At 38.4% G+C, this 22,340-nt stretch overlaps 1 protein-coding gene across 1 annotated transcript in view; it reads right to left on the reverse strand.

The window, feature by feature from the left end:
* Positions 1–22,340, reverse strand: part of PCSK2 (proprotein convertase subtilisin/kexin type 2) — a 118,390-nt gene that overhangs the window by 42,543 nt on the left and 53,507 nt on the right. The window contains exons 3-5 of the mRNA XM_062571744.1: positions 20,659–20,772; positions 18,917–19,025; positions 16,619–16,656 (exon numbers count right to left, since the gene is read on the reverse strand). Of these exons, the coding sequence (XP_062427728.1) occupies positions 16,619–16,656; positions 18,917–19,025; positions 20,659–20,772 (261 nt within the window). The remainder of the gene's footprint in view (positions 1–16,618; positions 16,657–18,916; positions 19,026–20,658; positions 20,773–22,340) is intronic.

The raw sequence follows: 22,340 nt of genomic DNA on the forward strand, positions 1-22,340 counted from the left end.
TTTTAATAATGAACAAGACAACAGCATACTCTTCTGCTGTCCTCCTTTTCAAAGCTGTCACTGGATAATGCATCAGAGCATCATTTGAAATAGATGGAGTAAAGAAGTGCACTGGGTCCTGAATGACACCTGAGGTGCCCATGAATTCTGCTCATATTCCATTTTCAGGCATTCACTAGAGGCCCTGCTGGTCCACAAAATGAGCAATTAGCAGCAAGTGCAGAGTACACTGCAACGGTGATTTCCTAATGCAAAGCACCTTCACTGCACCGAGCAGCCAGGTGGAACAAAGCTCCAAGAAATAATAATCTAAAATAAAAACAGATGAAAAATTACTCTTTGATATTATTCATTTCATGAATAGCTAACATCACTGTATTGCTTTTGATTAGTTTATCCTACATGTACAGCAAAGTCTGGGTTTCCCCAGAATATTTGCTGGATAAAACTGTTTTTTTTAAAATGGAAATGTTTCGGGAGGAGGCACTGATCTGGATGAAATGATGATGGACCTCATCTGGCTCCTTGAGTTATCTGTCTCACCTTTCATTAGCCTGTTAGCTGCCAAGGAAACCAATTTCCAGACTCCTAGGCCAATAAGGAGATGCATCCCTGCATTTCCCAGGTCCAAAGCTCCTGGGCTCCAAGAGCTACGTCTCAGGTTCCCCACATGCTACAAGGCTGCCAGGCCCCACAAATAACAGTTGGGACCCTGGGGGCAGGAGGAACTTCAAAAACCTACAGCCACTCAGCACTTCCAGATCTGCCACCGTGGGTCACACTGGGGACTGTCCTGAACAATGAGCCCAAAGACTCCCATCTTCTCTGATTTTCCTTTGAGATTTCTTTACTCTTATCTGAATGAAATCAGTTTCAGCAAAACAGAATTGCTGTTTTATTCCAACATCTCCTCTCTGTGGTCACAAAGATAGCTTTGTCTAATTGGGCATTTTTGAGGTTACCCCTGGAAAAGACCTTTCCTCAATTTCCTTAACACTCATTAAGAATTTGGGAATAGGTCAAAAGCCAAATGAGTGGAATGAAGACCAAAAGAGGATAAATTGACTACATAAAACATATTACTACTGCTTAATTTGTAACAATAAAAATACTGTGGTAATTAACATTACAGTCATCAGAACTTATAGCAAGATAAATGTTTGCTGTTTCACCTCTGATGTGCTATTTCACCTCTGAGGTATTCTCTTATGTTGCGAAGCTGAAACTTTTTCATTTCTCAGGTTAAAGAAAAAGCATGCAACAAAAAAGACATTAGGTCTAGTGTTAACATATTTATCTTCATTAAGGTAGTATTATTTTTAAAGTAACTCTTAAAAAGGAAAGTAGCTTCACCAGGATTATTTTACATTGTGTTCTTTTTCTAAATTAGACAGATTTCCTCTGTCAACCAATGAGCCTCTCTTCATATATCACTTCAAACTATGTCACACATCCTGTTATGTCACATAGTCTCTTATTTCACCTTTTTTTAAATCAATTTCTTTCCTACCTTCCCTGCAGACAAAATCAGAAAATCTACAAGAGATACATTGTCAGCTGATGCTCTTCAGTATGTGAAAATCTTTAAAAAGAAAGCCTCCAGCTGAAACTCAGAAACTATTTGTTTCACACAAGAAAAAAGCACCTGTGCAGTACAGTACTGAAATATATGATACAGGTATACCTAAGCGCAACATACTTTTTAAAGCTACAAACAAGAGAAGAAATTAGCAATTTCATTCTTAGCCAACCAGACTGCTAAATATTTTCCCAATATAGTACATTAAATTAAAGTCCAAATTCATCCAGCTAAATACTATCTAACTCTTTGTGCCTAGTGTTTGCTGATGTTTGGCTCAGAAGCATACAGCCAACAGGACAACAACAACAAAAAAAAAAAAAAAAAAAAGGCACAGAGACTTGGAGAGAATTTAAGTTGGGCAGATTTTTAAAAAAGCAGGGAACTACCTTTTTTCTCACAGTCGTACAAACAAAATTGGCTTATTGAAATACCTTCCATTCCTTCTCTCACACATCTTTACATGACATAGCAAAAAGCATACAAAATTGAGGCAAGTATGAGTTTTTATTAAGAAGAGGTAACCAAATAAACTTGTGTTCATAATAGAGGCTACTTCACAATTTCCCTCTGGCATTCCTAGAATGCTCTGCAATTTTCAGGATAATGCGGAGGAAGCCTGGAGCATATACTCAGTTGTTAATTACTAAGTCAGAGTCAGAGCTCTGAAGGCAAAAGATGCCTTCATACATGATGAAACATATAGTTCTGCTCAGCCAAATATGCCCTGAGTCTTTGAGATATGCTTGCAACGTACTCAAGGGGTAGTGAATGGTCACAGGGTGGCATGTTGTCACGACAATAAATAAAAAAGGAAAGAAGTTAAGACAATTAATTACTGTTAATACCTTTGAGGACAAGTGGCAAATTCAAAGCTTTGGACTATGGAATGAAATCTTTCTTGCTCTCTTTAACACAGGAAAATAAAATTAGCATCTGAGTGGCTACAGACATATGACCCATTGGATTATTTTACCATAATAATAAATACAAAGACTGTGATGACTTTTACTGAAAAATTATGAAAGTATACACTTCATGTGGCCTCAGTGTTGCATTTTATTAAAAATCTGGCTCACATTCCCCTTCCGATAATTCTTCCTTGTATTGGTACTTTCATTTTGCATTAGTGTGACCTACTGAAGTTGAGAGACTAACAGAGATATAAAGCTGGTAGCAGAGAAATGATGGTCAGGTCCATTATTCTTAGTTACATTCCTACAAGCAACAACCGCTGAGTTTGTCAACGGGTCAAACACGCCTTGGGCGCTGAGCTGCAGTGACGGCTGCACTCACAGGGTTTCGACTGCAGCTGGCATGCCACACCTCTTTAGCAGATGAGCTAGAAGAGAAGGGGAGCTAAGCACACTTCGTCCTGTCAGTGGGGCTGATCCAAAGTCTACTGAAACCAGCCACGGGCTATCCCACCAACTTTGATGGGCAGGATTCAGACCTCACTTAGCATAAAGGTCTTTCTCTTAAATGCCATGTGCCATCTGTAGCAGAACATCTTCATCTTAGAGTCTGCAGTACAAACTAAGCAGTACAAATCTGAACCCATTTCTTTAGCGACATGGTCACAATAAAGAGTAGCCGCTTTTGCTGGAAGAGCAAACATTTCCTTGCTGCTGTGTGTTACTAGCAGGCTTTGCTGTCTTATTGCTCTCCATGGTGGCAAAATTAACATAGAGTCTTTAAAAATTGCTCGATTATCAGCAGTGTTTACAGTAAAGTGCAGGATGTTGGACATACATACACCTGTAAGACAAAATTGGCAATGTATTAAGGTTGATTAAGGTTAATGGGGTATGGCAACCAAAGTGTCACTGAAAGGATAAACTACAGCTTTGGAGAAGAGGGAAACCAAAGTGGCTCAGATGGTTTTGGGAGATACCTATAATAGACAGACTTGGTTCATAGTGCTTATGGAGAAGGGCGGGAAGGCGAGCAAGACCTATTCAGATGATATTGAAGAACTGTAAGTCAAAGAACAGATAAACACAGAAAAATGGTTGGGCTATCTCTTGTCCTGAAATGTTTCTCACCTGACACGGGAAGAAACAGTTAACAATTACTCAAGTAGTGTTTCACTTAAATTGCACAAATATGAAAGAAGATGAAGGGACACATGCCAATGACATTGTAGGCTAAGCAAAAGGAGGTAAGCATTTTGAAGAGATTCAAAAAACATAATGTAAGCTATTATCAACATTTCTTTTGCCACAAAAAGCAACCACAGGTTGACTTAAATGCCTTAGGATTATACCAGTTGCAAATTGACCTCATTAGCATAGTTTGAGAGCATCCTAGGGAATATTAATGATGTGATTAATATCTGTCAAGACATGCTGGGTTCTCAAGGCCTTTGATGTACCCACTTATATGCTTTTTCATTAATTATACATCATCTGCACTGTTTATTCTGTGTGGAAGTCAGCAAGACCAATGGACAATTAAGTGCAAAATTCCAGGGAGAGAAGGTGCAATCTCCAGAAAAAACATTCTCAAGTAAATCTACTCATACCATATCTTTATAACTGTTTATGCATTTGTAAATAGTATGTAATAATTTGCATTTCATAAATAAGCTGTTTTCTTAAAGATTAGTATATCTGATCACAGCTAATATTTTCACAGCAATTTATTGGATGTGTAAATTTAGAATTGTCATAGATAGCATTAGCTGACTGAATGAAAGCTTCAGAATTACATCAGTCAGATACGGTAACACTGTTGACTAATTTTGCAACCGAGTTACGCGTCATGGAATTAAAGTGATTTAGTTTCTCGCAATAAGTAATTCTAAAAATAATGTTTGTTGGCATTGAAATCGTGAAGTCTTTGAACATTGCACAGTTTTTGTGCTTTCCTTTGTGCATACTCAAAGAAAATGAGACACCTCCCTTAAAAAAATTCAGACCACAACCTGCCTACAGAACATTTATAGAGATCTTCGATTTGAATCAAAACTTAGAGTAAGGTCAGCACAGGTAATATGTGGCTGAGGTATGCACTAATATATCCATCTTATTTTCACCAGACAGCAGTTACACAGCACCAGAAATAGCAGGAATTTCACCATGCACAAACTTCTGTTCCACAATAAGAGTTGTTATCCTGGGTAGTCATGTTTCCAAAGCTGTTAGTACCAATATTAGCTCAGTCGAAGCTAGGAAGGCTATGTCTCTGACTGATGATTAAACAAAGGAGTACAAAGCACAACAAATATTATAATTCTGTTATTTATATGATCTGCCAAATTTCTGACTGCTTAGAACTTAATGGAAAAACTACCAGTGACGTCAATAAGGCCAACATTTTATCAGACATTGTGCACTGCTACTCTGTTCCCCTGTAATAAACGCTCATTATGTTTATTTTTTCTGTTGAGAACACCACAGAAAATGAATCATATTATATTTATATTAGAGCAATGTAAAATAGTACAAGCATTTAAAAATATTTTAAGCACCCATATAACATACCAGAAGATATGGAGAACACAAATACATACAACAGAAGTCAAACAATGCAAAGCAAGTATCTCTGAAGTGCAGATCATGTGCCAGGACAGAAAAAAAAGTGAATTTCAAATGAACCAAAATAATGTACAGAGTGAAGGAGAGGTGTTAAAGTACTAGCTATCATCTGCATCTTTAACCACTGTGTTTAGGCTGGTGTGGTTTAATGACTTACTACCCTTCAGCTGAGCCACCTGCTAACTGCATGGGCTTAGCCCATTATAAATACAAGATAAAACGTGCCAGTTTTAACATTTTCTATGAGATTTTATGTTGAAATGGGCTTATCCTGTATTTACCACTTGCTAAGAGCTTGTGCATAAAGATCTGCAAGGCAGTGTTCAGCTGTTGTCTGGATGGGCAGAAGGAATCAGCCTAAAACACGCATAGTGCCACATCGTATGCCCAGGGCACATTCAGTGCAGATGGTGCTAACATCAGGATCAGCTCCACTCTGCTCATTAACTCACTCTAAATTTTTTCAATGCAGCTGACTTGCACTGAATGTGTAAACTGAGTTGCACCAACTTAATTCTGTATCTGATCTCTATTTTTCAGCAACAATAGGTTGTGGACCTAATTCTCATCTCAGTTATGTGAGAGTGAACTATTAGTGACTGTCTGGCTAGAAAATTTGCTCAAAGGAGAGAAAAGTCAAAATTCTCTTAGGGCCTTTGGTAGTTTCATTTCTTCATCCCTCCTTTTCAGTAAAAAAAAATGGCAGCTCCTGTAATGCAATCCCCAAGCCGCATACTGCTCTCAGTGGCAATGAAAGATCATCTCAACTTTGCAGTAAATAACAGTGACAGAGCCCTAGGCATGCGAATGTTCATATCACCAATCTCAGGATCAGCTCCTTATGAGGCACTGAGGAACCAGCACACGAATGCTGGTCTGTATATACACATTTCTCTCATTCCGTTTTCTCAATAAGGAGGTGAACTACAGCATCAAACTGAAGGGACCACCTGCAGACCCCCTCTCTTAATTTCATGCCACCTAGGATGGGTAGTGATTGCTGAGACATAGCCTGAGGGGGGAATGACACAAGATGCACTGTTCCTGCATCAGCAGCATGAGGTTTGCACGCTGATGCAGTACAGTCGGAGTAGGATCCTGCCTACAGCTGGTCACAGCTGCAAGCTTTGCATCCAGCAATGAAAGGTGACAACCTCAAAAATCCACATCTTGTGGTGGCTACAAACTGTCATTTCAGAGCAGTTGTAGCTTTATGAAATATCATTATCGCTCAGATGAAGAACGCAAAAGAAAACAGGCTCCTCCTGCCTCGCTGCTCTCCTCTTCCATAAGTTTTGCTTAGCCAAAGGATATGGCCAAAACTCTCTTTTTAAAACCAGTTTCATGTCTGCTACCGAACAATAGCATTGAGAATTCGACTCTCCCTGCCAAAACCATTATTGGGCCTGAAAGTCTCCCCCTAACATCAGTCAAAAATTTTCCAAAGCTTTGTGAGAGATCAATGTTTTCTGCGTGCACTATCTAACTCAGATTTCCTAGGTGACACCTTGGTAGTTGAAATGCAATAACTATAGCACAAACCTGAATTAATTCCTATTTCCATGCTGAAGAATGTTCAGAGATTTCAGTATTCATCAGTGTCTTAAGCATGATGAACAGGTGAAATAATCATTCTTGGAAAAAACACTAACTTCAAAAGTTTTCCATTTGGAAAAAATGCAGTATGTTTTTGCCTTTTTCAATCAAAAAATAATTTTTTCACTTTGGAGAAATAGGAATTCTTTATTTCATTTAGCTCAACTTTATATTAAAGTCACATAGTGTGTACTGCCTCCAGGGGGTAATGCCTCTGACCCTGTTCTCCCAAGTGGACCATGCACTAGAGTGGGATTTCGCTGCTGCTGTTGTTTTAATTCAGTGTGTTCTGGAAGTAAAGTGTTTAAACTGAGGCCGAACTAACTCAAAATGAAAAACATTTCACTTTTATTTTCCCATGGACACTTTTGTTTTATAAAAGACTTGCCTTTACTAGCAAAAACGCTGTTCTAATGGAAGACTTCTCATCAGTTCTGAAAACCGATTGGTCTGCAGAAAAGGAGGCAATACAAAAAAACAAACAAAAGAACGCCAGATTCCTCCACAGCAAACACTAAGAACTGACAACTCTGTTTTTCTTATCGACATAAAAGAATAAACTATTTGCAAAAAAACTTACTTAGAGAAGCCCAGGGACAAGCTGCTTTCAAAACTAGCTGCCAGAACCAATGCAGAAATGTCCTTATCTGTGCTCTTCCACCCCTCTCATTTCAACAATCTTAATTTACTTTCCCTGGAAGATGTCTTAAGTGAAAATTAATACCACTGCTTAATGATTAAAGTGATTAGCAACTTTGCACTTTCTTGGTGTGCAGCTGATTAATTAAGTACATTGATCATAGAGAAAAGTAAGTGTTGGAGACAATGTGTCATCTTTAGCTGGCAAAATGTGTGTCTTTGGCATCATGTCACATTGCTTACACACCAGGCATACATTTAACTTGAAGAATATCCCATTTAGATGGTTCTAATATAGAAGAAAGCTGAAAACCTTTGGCAGCATTCATTGCTTTGAAACTAATGTCAGACAACTGGAATTACAATAGTTAGTATCTTTCTGATTCTAAAGGAATAGTGCTTTGAGCATATTTTACAGCCAGCATACATCAGTGCACCCCCCTCAAGAGGTCAAAGCCATTGGAGCAATGCCAATTAACAGCAGCTGAATAGCTGGTGCTCACCTCTAAGCCCACAACAGAGCAAGTGTTTGAGGCAAAGATCTCTCCTCTTAGGGTTTAGCAAAGTAGTTAGCATAAGACCTTTTGCTAGGAGAAATCCTGTTTTCAGCTGCAAACACAGCTGTGTGTGTGACACAAAACATACCTCATTCAAGGCAATCACACCTCCTTCACAACCTGCAGCCTCTACTGAGAAAGCCTCTGTGTATGTCCTCTGGCCATACAAAATAATCTCAAGGAGGACTAGTCTTCAAATGCTTTTGGCTCTTCCACCTTTTGAATTCAGCTGAAAGCTAGAAGGCTTTGATAACTTCTGTGATTACATAACACTTTTGTCTTCCATGAAGTAAGATGACACTGATGCCTCGTAAAGACAGTGTTATGGCTTCTCTCTCCCGTCAGCAGTGAGCACGTTAAGTTGCTACAAGGTAGAGACAAGGAACTTCAGAGTTGTCTTTACTAGACTGCAGCACAAAAGCTCCATTGTAACAGGTGCTTACAAAAAAATCTGCTGTCAAGGACAGGGGAGGAGGAGAGGACTGTTTGCAGGACCCCACTGTTCCCCAAGGTGTGAAACTTTTTCTATACATGGTAATCCTAGCAGACCCTTCCACGTACATAGACAGCCTCTCTCTGAGAAGCCTCACTTTGCCAAGTCTGAAATACAGAATTTCATTCTCTTCCCAGCTGCTTCTAGTTTATGCTGGTGAAACTCCATTGCCTTGCATACCACTGAGAATGCTCATCCTCTAAATGCCAAAAGCAGCTTTCTAGGTGCTAGAAGCCACCTGAGCAGAATAAATAGCCCAACAGAAGGCCATCAATTTCTTTTGCTAAAGTATCAGTCAGCCTGGCATTTAAACACTTGAATATCCTTTTAGTCTGGCAAAAAGAAGGTTTCTCTGTCTCAACAATTTCTTGGTGAAATTTCTGCCACAGTCTACTTTAACAGCATCCATCAAACAGTGTACTCAGTGGATTTTCAAAGTGTTACTAGGAAGATGTGTTGTTAATTTATCATAGGTTTTGGCTGATAATTTTTTATTCTTATGCTGCTGCTTATTTGAGAAAATCTATTAGCAAAAAAGCCCCCCAAAGAAACACCAAAAAACAAACAAAACCAAATAATCTAAAATCCAATTAGTGATGCACTGAATCATCCAAAACAGTTTATTCTGCACTTTATTTTCTGATAATGTAAATGTTATTTCAGCACTGCAATTAAAAATAGGTACTAAGATTAACAGCCAACATAATGAATTTGCCCATAAGCACTTTTGCCGTATTAATAGTAAAGCTGTATTCATATCAAGTGCCTAGCATATGTACTCAACAACCCTTTGAAACATAGTTAGAAATAGGAGCTTAACTCTCTCAGGTTCTTTCAAAGCTCGTAATATAGGAATTGGATCTCTTGAAGCTAACTGAAATCAGTCAGTGATATCAGGCAAGGATGAATCTGACTCTGCTAGGGCTTGGCTTTAAGTTCCCTGTGAATCCCCTGGGCTGGTATCAACAACAGTGCAGAGACACAGGGAGCTTTTCAAGGTCTTCAGAGGGTTTCCAACAAATTTCCACTTCAGAAGGGTAACATTTTTCTTGTCAGTAATTATGGGTGAACTCTATTTGACATGGTGACAATTACATCAGCTGGGATTTCTGTAGGGCAGACCATCAGGGTCAAAGTAGCACGGTTCAATGAATGTCAGTTAAGCTTTGTCAACTTGCAAAAATCCACAATTAGACCCCACTGATTTTAGCAGAGATATTGATGATTTATACTGGTAAATCATCAAGATCAGACCCACAGCTTCCAGGATAGTTATCTGGTCCTTTCAGTAGCTTGCAGGTAGGCCAAGGCATACACAAAGACCCATGGTAATGAAGGAAACTTTCTAAAAGAAATAAGATCTTTTATGCTGTTGCTAAGCTTCACCGTACATACTGCAGTGCATAATTTATTGCCTGTAATATTTCTAATTTCTGTCATGGTTTTAAAAATTATTCAGTGATGATTTTGTTCCTCTAGCAAGCAATGGAGATTGAACGTCATAACAGAAGTAGAACATTTCCCTGATTCACTGCGTACATGATAAGATAATTAATCCAACAATATGCTTCTATTTACCTCCCAGCAAGGAAGGGGACTGGTATCATATTAGCTGGTGACAAGTTACCAAAAGTTGTGGGAGACAGACTGCTTGACTGCTTTGTGCTTGGAGTCATAGCCAAAAGGCAGGAAAGTCGTCCTGCTACTCACATTTGAATAAGAAATGTTAGATGACTGAAAACTTCAGTTAAGTCAGGGCTAACTCCAGAGAGTGCTCCTTCATTCCTTACGCAAGGCCCATTTTGCTTGGTAGATCCTTTTCTGAATACAGCTTGAGCAAAAGCTGACAAAGACCTTGAAAGGTGGAACATAAGGTCATATCATACAGACATAGCTTGCAGAGGAGAGGAAAAGACAGAAAGTTATGAGAAGGACAGTGATGCAGCACTGACAGTATGACTGCAGGGGTATTTGTACACATTTTACATCCATGTAATTTCACAGATTTCAACAGAAAACAACTTAAACCTTTTTTTATCTGAATACATATCATCACTTTCCGAAGGTTTGCTGCATAATTTTTATGAGTACCAATATTTGAAAAAAAAGTCATCTATTCACACAGTCACCTCTGATTTTCCCACAGTAAATGTCTGTTGTCTTCTCTTTCTCTCTCCCTCCTACTTTCCTCTCCCTCCTCCCCTCTTTTTTTTAACAAGCAGTCAGCTTCAGGCACTGTTCAGACACCAGAACTAGCAGTTTTTACTGCTGGCCAGAGTCTCTTCATGGGATTTGGATCTTCTTTACTGTTGCTAACCAGGGAAAAACCCACTTTTATGAGCTAATCAGCTCCCTGCTGCTGTAAATGGGATAATGCAGCTACACTGACCTCTACTAGAAAATACTGGCGAGGTAAAGAAGTACAAGAATACAAACTGATGAGAGATCAGCTTATGTTTCTGTTCATGGCACAGCAAACCTCTATGTGCTCTCTTAGTTTTTTCTTTAAAACAATGTACTGAAATTTGCAATCACAACTCCCTACAGCTGGTGCTCTCCTCTTTTACTAAACATATCTAATATGCAGCCCTTGTTATTTTACTTTTCTTTCTAGCTCAGATATTGTATCTTGGAGAAGCTAGTCCTGAAAATTGCTGGCTTTGTATGCACAGTTTTAGTAGAAAGAAAACCTTGGAGTACATTAGGCTTCAGCTTTTCAATTATCAGTTCATAATGAAGGGTTCTCTTTGTGGGAAAAATATAATTTCCTGAAGGCTGAACCTCTGCAGGGTTTCCAAGGCTTGGAAGAAAATATTGATCTTTCAGCAATAAGTCTCTCTGCATTCATGGTGCAGAATGGAAAATTCCAGCTTTGCCAGAACCCCCTGGCTCCAGAAAAGCAAGTAGCTATAGTGCAGCCAGCTGGGAGGATATGCTGGGAAAGCATTGCAGCCAGGCCTTGAGCAGACACGCTCCTTCCCACGTAAATGCAAAGGCTGTCAGGAATGAATAAAGACTGATGATTCTCTAGCTCAGCTTAAAAGGGCACTTGGGGTTCAGCTAGACCTGTCCTATCAGTGCTTGTTCCTGGGGGAGTAACAGCTTTTTCCACTGGATATGACTGCAGAACATAATTCATTAACACACAAAGACTAGAAGTTCTTTTTTCAATTTTGAATTGGCTTAGAGGTTTTTGGGTCAATGCAGCAAAAGTAAAGAAATATTTAAATTTGGGAAATATGAAATATTATATTTTGAACAAAATGACTGAAATGAAACATTTCAACATTTGCACTATTTCCCTTTCTCATATTTGTGGTTGCAGTGTTAGCGTCACACTCCAGTTTGGGATTCAGTCGATTCTGGAATATCAGATTTCCAAAAGGAAGAGAGAACCGAGATGTAAATCTGTCCTAACTGGACAAGTTAATTCTGTAAGTATAACCTCCTAGACCAGATGACACAATACAAGTTATGAGACCATCTCAGTGCCTGCAATACTGGGACCTTCTTTTGCCAACTTGGGGGGAGTAGTAAGGACTTTATCCAGAAGCCACTGATCTTTCAGACACTTTAAGGGCTCAGTCTTACAAAACGTTGATTGCTCTGAAGCCACTGCAGCATGTGTCTTTAGACATATGAGCAATCCCACAAACTTAGTGTGAGCAGTTTTGGTCTCTCATTACTGCACTGTGAAACATATTAGAAAATAGCTTAGGAACTGTGAGAAGAAAAACATGGATGGAGGGCACTCCATTATCAACAATTACTATCTGTGAAACAGATAGATAGATAGATAGATAATCTGTTGATTGTATTTTTTTCAGGGTGGGGAAAGAGGATTGAGGCTGAGAGACATCAAGTTATATCCCATAGCAAAAATCCAGACTTACCCCCAAATCTAGACTCACCCCCTTTCAAAGAGGATGAATCCATGAAGAAATGTTGGCATGTTTTGCCATAAAGGCATATACCTGCCAAAAAGCAACTGAAATTATCTCATCTGCAATTTGGAGCTTTGAAATCTCACCTACTGCAATGAAATAAAACGATGGAGGCATAGAGAGGAAGCTCAAGTACTATCATCATGCTCTTTAGCATCAAATCAAGCATGAAGAATTCTACAAACTGCAAACATAAAAGTACCATGGAAGACACTTGAAACCATACAGTTTACATCAAATATAAATGTTGATGCAATAGTGGTATTTCAAAACATGAATAAATCTATTATTATTGGCTTGAGGAGTTCTGAAATGAATTTTTAGCTGCTGATGCTACGTTCCCAGTCGCTCTGTTATTGGTACATATTATTCAGCACTTGGATAACCTGTCTGACAAACACAGAAAAAGCATAACAAATATTCAGCTGGAGTAAATTGGTATAACTCCATTGACTGTAAGGAATACAGCAAAGACACAGAAGATGAGATCCTGGCCCAACATAATTTAGAATAAGATCACAAAATCCACTTCCTTATTTAGCCAGTATTACATGGGTTATTTTAGTGATTCCCCTGAGCAACACCAAATTTGCTTCCTCCTCTCTATAACTTTATGCAGGCATTTCAGGAAGAAATAGGCCCTACACAGGACTGAACAATTTTTAGGAAAAAAAATACAAAATACTTTTTATTTTTAGAAAGCTCTTTCTCTTCCCTGACCCCTATTACCTCTAAGTGCTAAACTGTCAAAAAAACATTCAAGTAAGAAAAGTAGCAAGTTAAAAACACAAAAATCAAAAGAAAATGAGTAACTAGAAGCCAAGTTTTATACTCAGAAATGCTGAGGTGCCAAAAATATCACTTTTGACAGACCTTCCATTTTTTTTATGATTTTGTAACCAAGATGTACAGATATTGCAATGGTATACAGGCATCTACAAACCTGATAAGTTGTTGGTTCTCAATTTCCTAAGAGGAAACAACTCACCTTAAAAAAAAAGCTGCCCAAAAATTTCAAATTTTATGAAATGTCAAACTTTTGGGTTTGGACATAAATAAAAACTGTACAAGATGTAGGTATTGACTGCAGTACCTGCACTAGCCCAGACTGAGTGAACAACCTATTCCTAGCAGACTGAGATCATTTCATTTTTAGGTCTAGACTGATCTTTTCTTCAGCCAGATTTAAGTCTTTGTCTTTAGTTCATGCCCAAATTACTATGTACTGGGAAAAAAGCTCCCATGGCTTCAGAGGCATCCCAGACAATGTCAAAGTAGGACCTCCTAGGACTTAAGAAGGCCTGTACAGTCTTGCCGTGGAAGGAGGAGAGACAAAGCACAGCTGAACGGAGCCCTGTGACCACCGAGCTAGACATGGGTGAGGGAGGATAAGGTAAATATCAGCAGCAGGAACTGCAGTTAAACCTGCCCTTCAGCCAGTCATCTCTCAGACTCAGGAACTGTCACCAGCTCTTCATAAGAAGGTAACAGGGCCAAGACATCCGAGCAGCAAGAATTTCCTTGAGCAGTTTTGGTGAGGATGTGCTTTGAACAGGCAGCCTTTGCTACTGAGGGCAGTGCCCAGAGCAACCCCACTAGCCTGTGAGAGGAGCGGGCACTTTTCTGCCTGAGCCCCACATTCCCATGGCAGGAGCATGTTGCAGGGGCACGTGCACTACCTTTACCCCTGAAACAGCAGGTTTAGTAGCAGCCACCCAGGGACCACATCTCTGTCATCCTCTAGTGCAAGTGCTGGTCCTGGCAGCAGTTCACCTCCCAGGAGAAGGTACCAGTCCTGTGACACCTCACTGGTGCACATTTGGGTGTGTTTGATGCTGGTACACAGTAGGTCTTCTCTAAAAGTGTGCAAATGCCTCTTCAGAGGACAGCAATTACAACTGCCCTTTTTAGTGGTAGTTTGCATATGATCTGACAATTTATCAGCGTGTTTCTTGCTGTTTCTTCCAATATCCTCAGCATGGAATTAAAAGGGAATCTTGGGGAAAAAGATGAACTCCTCAGATTTACACTTGTTTTTTCTTTTTTGCCAGTACTATGGGATGTGAAATAGAACCTAGAACCACAGATTTCATTTGATAGCCAATATTTTTTTCTTCTACACTGAATGCATTCAGCTTGTAACCCATTTAAGATTGTGCTCTTTCCAGATGTACTCTCTTCTGTTCCTCTAATGATTATTTGTCTTACCAACCACTCCTTCCTCATTCTCTTCTCCACTGTGTCTGGCTATCCATCTGCCCTGCATTAGCCAGGACACACTCCCTATCTTGCACTGACCAGACAGTCTTACTTTGGTCGTCTTGATTCTCTAGCCTGTTCCTCTACAGCCTATTCCTTGCTCCATGGCTGGATCTGTTTGCTACAAAGTCATCCCTCCACAGACTTTTCCAGCTTCTCCTCATTTGAAGATAAGTCTCTGCACGTCTTTCATGACTACCACTATGGTTTGTTTCCCTCATTCCCAAGCAGTTGTTCTTCTTCCAGTTTAATTCCTAACATTTCTTTTTTTGTATCTCTCTCCAGCTCCACTATTTTCTGACTTATAGCATTATATCTGTGTTCTATCATGTCATTCTCTACTTTCAAAATGTCATTTTCCATCAATTTCTAGAATACTTACAATTTCCACTGTAAAAAAACCCACATTTCTGCTAAGTCCAACCAGTAATTATCCATCAAAGAGAAAATATTTATAGAATTAAAAGAGAAAATCTTGTATTACTGAGAAATATATTTTTGGTTTCTGAATAAGATCCACTTGAATATGTCCACTGTTAACAGAAATGTTCCCATTTTACATAAGATCAGATATGTACAAACTTCTCACTTGTCTACTTGAAACATGATTTTTAGAACAAGAATAGTCTCACATTTTTTGTCCACTACTGCTGCTGAAAAGGCAAGCAAATGAGTAAAAAAATCATGTTGTTCCCAGCTAATATGCCAGAAAACATATTACTACAACCAATTCCTACGAGTCATAGACTACCTTTGTGCAGACTTCTTTACTCATATCAATTTAAGGAAACATCCTCATGAGCGATCCCTCTGGGATGAGCATTTTACAGTTAGGGCACAGGAATTAATTAGCTGTAGTCAAGTTATTAAGCCAATTAATAAGGAGTGAAATTGTCCAACCTGTAATTTATATCCTGTCATCAGCTATTTCCCAAATCCCTTGTCCTAAGTGAACACCCTCCATATTCTTTACCAAGATCGCTTTACTATTTGCTACAATAGAGTCAGTGTGTTGTTTATTATGATTCAAATTGCAGTAACTCATATGTAGGAATAAATGCATTACTCTTTCTCATTTTGGAGCCATTCTATCTGAATGATTCATGATTTTACCATTAATTCTAATCTCCTTTGTTCTTCTATGCATTTAATCACAATTAAAAACCATATAGATCTGCTCAGGTAAAGAAGGCAGGGCTTGCTGAGGTGAAGCCACTGACTGCAGGAAAACAGCAAGACCTAAAGCAGAGACATTACAAGCCCTCTGGCAGCCAGCCATAGTTTCTTCATCCCTGTGGCCCAATGGACTGCTACAAGCATGACATGAGAGTGGTACACCATGCAGGCAGTCCACAGTCTGCAGGAGCCGGGAGTCCTCCTAGAGACCTGGAGAAGGGAGTGCTAATATCAGAGAGAACAGCTGAGAAGAGCCTGGGGGAATAAGAAAGACAGCAAGCCTCAAGTCTGAAGGTAAATTTGAGGTAGGTTTGAGGAACAGTCAGTTGACACAGCACATGCCAAGAATACAGTGTCTGCCCCGCACATTTCATGTTCTGGAGCACTGGATCAAATCACGCGGTACAGAGGAATTAAGCCATTCCCAGAGGTTTCAAAGGCTAATATATGCTGGAGCCGTTTTGCTCAATAGCAGTCTTGCCAGAGCCCACAGCTCTGTAGCCCTTCAAGTGACAGATGCATTCTGCATCTTAATAGCAGGATTTAGAGCCATGTCTTGGGTTACTCATTTCTGTCCTAAATCCAATATTGCAAGCTGCAATTTCTTTAACATGAGGCAGCACTGTCATTCCTCTGCAAAGAGCCCTGTCACCTTTTCATTCCTTGCACAGGCAGTCTCATTTTTAGTCTGCTTCTTTTCACAGCAAAATGTATCATCTGTAAGACCAGCAATTCACCTGTACTCTATTCCACTCACTGTTTAAAATCGTGTATGAAAAACGGACCATAAAAATAAGAAATTCTGCATTTTATAGAAAATGTCAGCATGTACTTACATAATTTGAGGCAAGATCAGGATGTAGATAATCAATTCCTGCAATAAGATAATGACAGAACCAAAGGTTAGAAGTTTCAAAAAAGACTTTCTAATGATCACAGAACAAGACAAGTTTCCATTGCAAATACAAGAAAACAATAATGAATAATGTAATTGATTGAAGTGAGATCCCAGTTTTCACATGTGGACTTTTAAACTGGGTATCATTTCTGCATCAGACCCCACTAGTTTTCAATCATCTATGTAAAAATCTAGGTGTCAGCTGAAGACGTGTGCTCAGCTACAAAATGTATTGATTTAATTTGTAAAGTAGATTGTTTTTGTTTAGTAAGGCTAGTTTTGATCACAATTTATCTGTATGTAAGTGCTGTTATCTCAAAGGATACCAAAACTGTCAACTTCAGTAAGCACTGGTTTAGTACAGGCTATAAAAAAGAGTATTTTAGCCACTGAAACTGTAAATTATGTAGATGGAAAATTACCTAAATTGGACTTGGAAAGATCACTATGACAAACATGTTTTACTCTTTGTATGATAGGCAGCATATTTTTAATGTTGAATTAGATCAGTTTAGCAAATCTCTGGGCACACGTTGCAGTCTGAGGTCTTGGCTCTTGACATATAACATCATGATACTTTCCTTAAAACTAGATTCTGAGCATTCAGCTATTTGGTTCTGAAAAGTTGACATAAACTAGAAATTTGAAACAAGTCCAGTCAAACATTCACTAAAGCTCACTGACTTATTTTATTTGAATTGAGCCTAACAAAAAACTATGAAAAATTTTGCCAGGAGGAATAGTCAATTCGCCTGGGACTCCACTCAACCCGAACACCTGGGGTGTAGTTGAATGAAGACAACAACACTGCTATACCCACAGGATCAGATAGGACACTGAGAAGAACCCTGAGATTTTCCAAAATGTGAGTTTAAATGGCTCTGTGCTTCTGTAGTGTGCTAAAGTCCACAGCAGGGCAGTGGTGCAGAATATGCTCATGTTAATGCATGAATTATCTTCAAATACTGCAAGTATACAAATCCCCACAGGTGGAATAACAAAAGCAGTAGATCTCAGATGGGACAAGCTGACACAAGCAATTAAAATATGCGAACAAATAGCCATCAATCTCACATTCCATTCTGACCTTACCCTGTCCTGTGTCTCCAAACACCAGACTATTATGTGCTCGACTTTACCAGCAAGGAGAGTGGCTTACTGTCTCAGTTATTCTGATGAAATTGTTACCTGCAACTGCAGATAGACCTGCTGATACCAATGGGAGATGGACAACAAAGGTTTCAATGGAGGATCATGTTATTCAGCTGCAGTCTTCTACAGTTGCTGAAAGTGAATATAAGCCAAATTCTCTCCTCAAAATGTTGTATCATCTGACAGGCCCATACCTTTCAGTAGATTTATTTGACCTGAAACTCAATTAGATTGTTGCCACCCCCATCACAGTCATGTCTAGTCATTCTGAATGCGAAGTCCGGGCTCTGTGGGACCACTGAAACTGTGATTTGTTTTGACATAAATATACAGACATGTAAGTCTACTTTTTACTTCCACAAAGACGTTGTTTTAGGATTAAGTAGATAAGAAACAAACATGAATAAGGACAGATCTCGGTTGACTCTAGAAAACACATGCAGATCCAATCATTTTACTTATTTTCAGTATCGTTCACTCACCATAAAAGGATAAACGCAAAACTTTGCCTGAAGAAAACTGGTGAGAGACTGCACAGAATTCCTGTATTTCAGCACTGTTAGGAATCCATAACAAATACAGCTGTGACTTCAACTATACTCTTTATCTTCATCTTTCTTGAACTTAGCCTCAGGTTTGTAATATATTTAATAGACAGGTCTTTACGGACATTCAGCACGAAAGTGTTTAATTATTCCAGCTGTCAAGTATGACTTTGAGAATAACGTAACCCAGAAAATGTTTTCGTAAGTACTTTTTGTAAGGTAATTAAGTCCCCCAGTCAGTGCCTACAGAAGTCAAGGAGAGTCTTTCCTTTGGCTAATGGTCATTATAGTAGGTCCTGGAAGATTTCTGCGTGATAACTGCAGGCTACTTTTGGTGCTTGGAGATCCAAGTATTGCTAATGCAACACTTTATAACACACTGAAGATCTCAAAGCCTTTACAGAGGTTGGATTTGTCTCAGTACTATAAGCAATCCATTATTAAATTTTAATTTTTTTTTTTTTTTTTTTTTTTTTTTGTTTTTATTACATGGAGAAAGCTACTCAAAGGTATTAAATTAACATGCAGTCTTCACTTACCATCATCCATAATTCCTATGGTAACTCCTTTCCCTGTGTATCCCAGCTCCCATGCTTCAGCTACATTAAGATCAAGTCCAGGAGTCCCATCTGCTTGTCCAGTGTTAATCTAATATATCAGCGAAGAAGAAGAGTAGTCTTTTTTACTTGATAGACACATTTCTACAGCCACTGAATTTTGCCTTATATCTTTTCATGTATTTTGGGTGTGGAAAGTACATCCATTTTACTTTGCAGTACACATCTGTACATTATCATATCTATTGCAATAATGCAGAGGTAAACAAAAAACTGTGTAAATTCACTGTCTGCAATTAATAAGACATGGTAAAACAGTGAAGCTTTTGGACTTGAAGTGAGATTTTTCTGCTCAAGCCTATCAGCGCAGTTGGCAGGGATGTACAGGACTTCATGACCACAGGCTTTAGTACCAGAAAGGATTTCTTTGATAATCAAGTTAGCCACACTTTGAGAAGGAAGTTGCATAAGATGACCTCCAAGGATCCTTTCCAAGCTTTGGAGTGTGTATGTGTGTCTGTCTGTCTGTCTGTGATTTTATGATTCTATGGTAAAGATGATTTCCTATCGCTGCAGACACTACTCATGGTCAGCAACCTCATTCGTAAATTTCTCTGTTCCAGAAGCAAAACTTTTCTGCTCTGTGTCAGACACATTTCTCATTTCAAAATGCATTTTAGTGTACTTAAATCTAAAAAATAAGAATGTATAGCTTGATAAGAAATCTTCTGAGTTTTATCACTGCAACATTTTGATTGATTGAAGTACCAGAATGAACTGAATTAATCCATATTTCAGTTTATCATTTCATTAAGGATGAAGTCTCATGCATGCTAACATGCTCTTATTTATCAGACAAATCTCATCTTAGGAAAAAAAAAGCCAAATTTGAGATTCATAAAACATAGGAAATGCATTAAAAAGACAGAGAATAAGAAACACTGTTCATAATCAAAACGAACTATCTTAAGTGGACAAGGTAGCATTGTATTTATAAGATATTTCATCACAAATATTAGTTATAAATACGTAAATATCAAGATTGACCCAAAGCATCTTTATCAACATTTTTAATAGAAAGATGTCATTTTGACTACTTTTAGGGAAATATTCATTTTTTAAGAGAAAAGGCTTTTCCTTACAAAATCTGACACATGAAAAATGAAAAAATTCAGTCAAATACAAATTTCTTTTGTCATTAGCGTAAAGCCAAAATACATCAGTTTTCAGCTCAGCTTTTGACAAGGGAAAATCAAGTAAACAATATTAGCATTTCTGTAAGAAAGAAAACTCAACTTTTTCTAGTCAGTACACTAGAACTTTTTGTTATAATTCTACAATAAGGTTTCATCTGGTAACAGTTCAAAGATATGATGCATATGTAGTTTTAAGGGTCACAACAGCACATCAGGAATGCTGACAGACACCAATACAGTCCTCTTTCAAGCCGTCTAAAGATCTTTCCATTGCATAAAATGAAATTTAACTCTTGAAATATGCTGGGCTGTCCCAGGATAAAACATACAGTTAAAAAAACCCCAGGAGATACTGCCTTAGAGCCATTCTGAAGTTCTTGTGAGATATTCAGAAAGAATGCTGCAACAGCATAGAATAACCTGAATGCTAATTATTTATTTAATCACATCAGTAATAATTACATCAGTTATTATTATTACAATAAAACATTAGTATGTGATTACTGTAAGTTTCTATCAAAAACTTACCAGGTACCATTGCTTTGTAAATAAGGGATCATTCATGTTGATGTCAATATCATTGATATCTCTATATCCTCGCTTTCTTCTGCTGAAGCCTTCCTGTTGTACAGCTTTCTTTACCTGGAAGAGTTAAGTTTTACATCTTTAGCTCAATGGCCTTAACTACAAAGATTTATTAGCCTTGCTTTCATAGGAGATAAGGATTATGAAATGATATTGTGTCTGTCCATCTGTCTTTGTGTCATTCATTAGCAAATTCTAAATTGGTGGCTTATTTCAGCCAGATTTGCAAAAAAGTAGAGAGTTTAAGAACTCAAAAGCATCCTATCTGCAGGAAAGATGCATCATAAACAAGTTTTTGACACCTGAGAATCTGCATAGGAAAGAGCCCCTACTAAGGGAAGGAAAACTATCAAGCATCATTAGTGTTGCTGCTTATGAAATTTGCCACACCTTTTCTTTTTCTGAGCCACCAAGATCAAAATATTGTCATCACTAGAAGTTATTTAGCTAACTCCCAAACATACCCCTGTTCCAAGCTGCAGGCCTTTAATAAACTGAGGAAACAGGTCTCAACCACATTGTCTTAATTTTTTTGATCTCTCTCCTAGACATTTTCAGAGCAGTAAATAGCCTTTCTCACCAAAGAGATTTGCTGGGAGGAGTATATCTGGGGCTGCGTGCTCTCACTGTACTCCTGAGATTCTCAGAAATATCTTGGACAGCTTTCAGGAATTACCTTGTAATAAATAAGTGATACATAAATGCACTAGCAAGAAAAAAATACATGGCAAAAAAAGTCACTAACCTGACCAGACTGGTAGAAGTGGAAGATACTAAAATACTGGTTATGAAATAAAAATATCCAGGGTTTTTTAGAAATCTTTTTCTTTATGAACAGCAAATCCACAAAAACATTTAACTAAGCACTGTGGAACACAATGCAAGTGAAGACACAAATATCTTTAGAGTCAAAACCCACAAATACTAGACCATAATAATCTTATTTGTACACATCTAAAAGGACACTCTAAAAGAGTCCACTGAAAGGGTACAATTAGGGTGTTGGCAACTGTCTTGAACTGATAGAAAACACTGGAGCCTGCAGTCTCTACCAGGCTACAGAGAAACATAACTGTAGGAAGAAGAAGGGCTGTGTGTTACCTCTGTGTCATATACTAAAACCTCTTTTAGTGGAATATAGAATTAACTCACAGAACTCAGTGCTTGATGAAATACAATGCTAAGTGATGCTCCCCACCCCCGCCAAACCCTCCCAAATGCATCCTGTGTTAGCATATTCTTAGGCCTTGCAAAAGCGCTGTCAAGTTTGTCATACTCTTCTTAGCCTAACGCCTGGAACCTAGACAGCATGAGAGTGTCAGCATTTCATTAAAAAAAAAGAAAAAAAACTCCACTCTTCATCAAAGAGGAAAACTTAAAACCATGAATTGAGTATACATTGTGGCAGAGAAAGAAAGCAGAAAAGAAACTAACATTTCTTTAGACATTTTCTTGAAAAAGATCCACGATCATTAATTAAATGTCATGACTTGGGAAACATTTTTGTGTGCATGAGTTTGGCATTTCTGATTAAGAAGATGCATAGGGGAGTTAGTTAAAATATTGTGTCGCAATCACTCATGTCGTGGCAGTCTCCCTACAAAATCAACAGAAAAAGAAATTCA

Source organism: Rhea pennata, chromosome 3 (assembly GCF_028389875.1).
Source record: "Rhea pennata isolate bPtePen1 chromosome 3, bPtePen1.pri, whole genome shotgun sequence".
Lineage (NCBI taxonomy): Eukaryota > Metazoa > Chordata > Aves > Rheiformes > Rheidae > Rhea > Rhea pennata.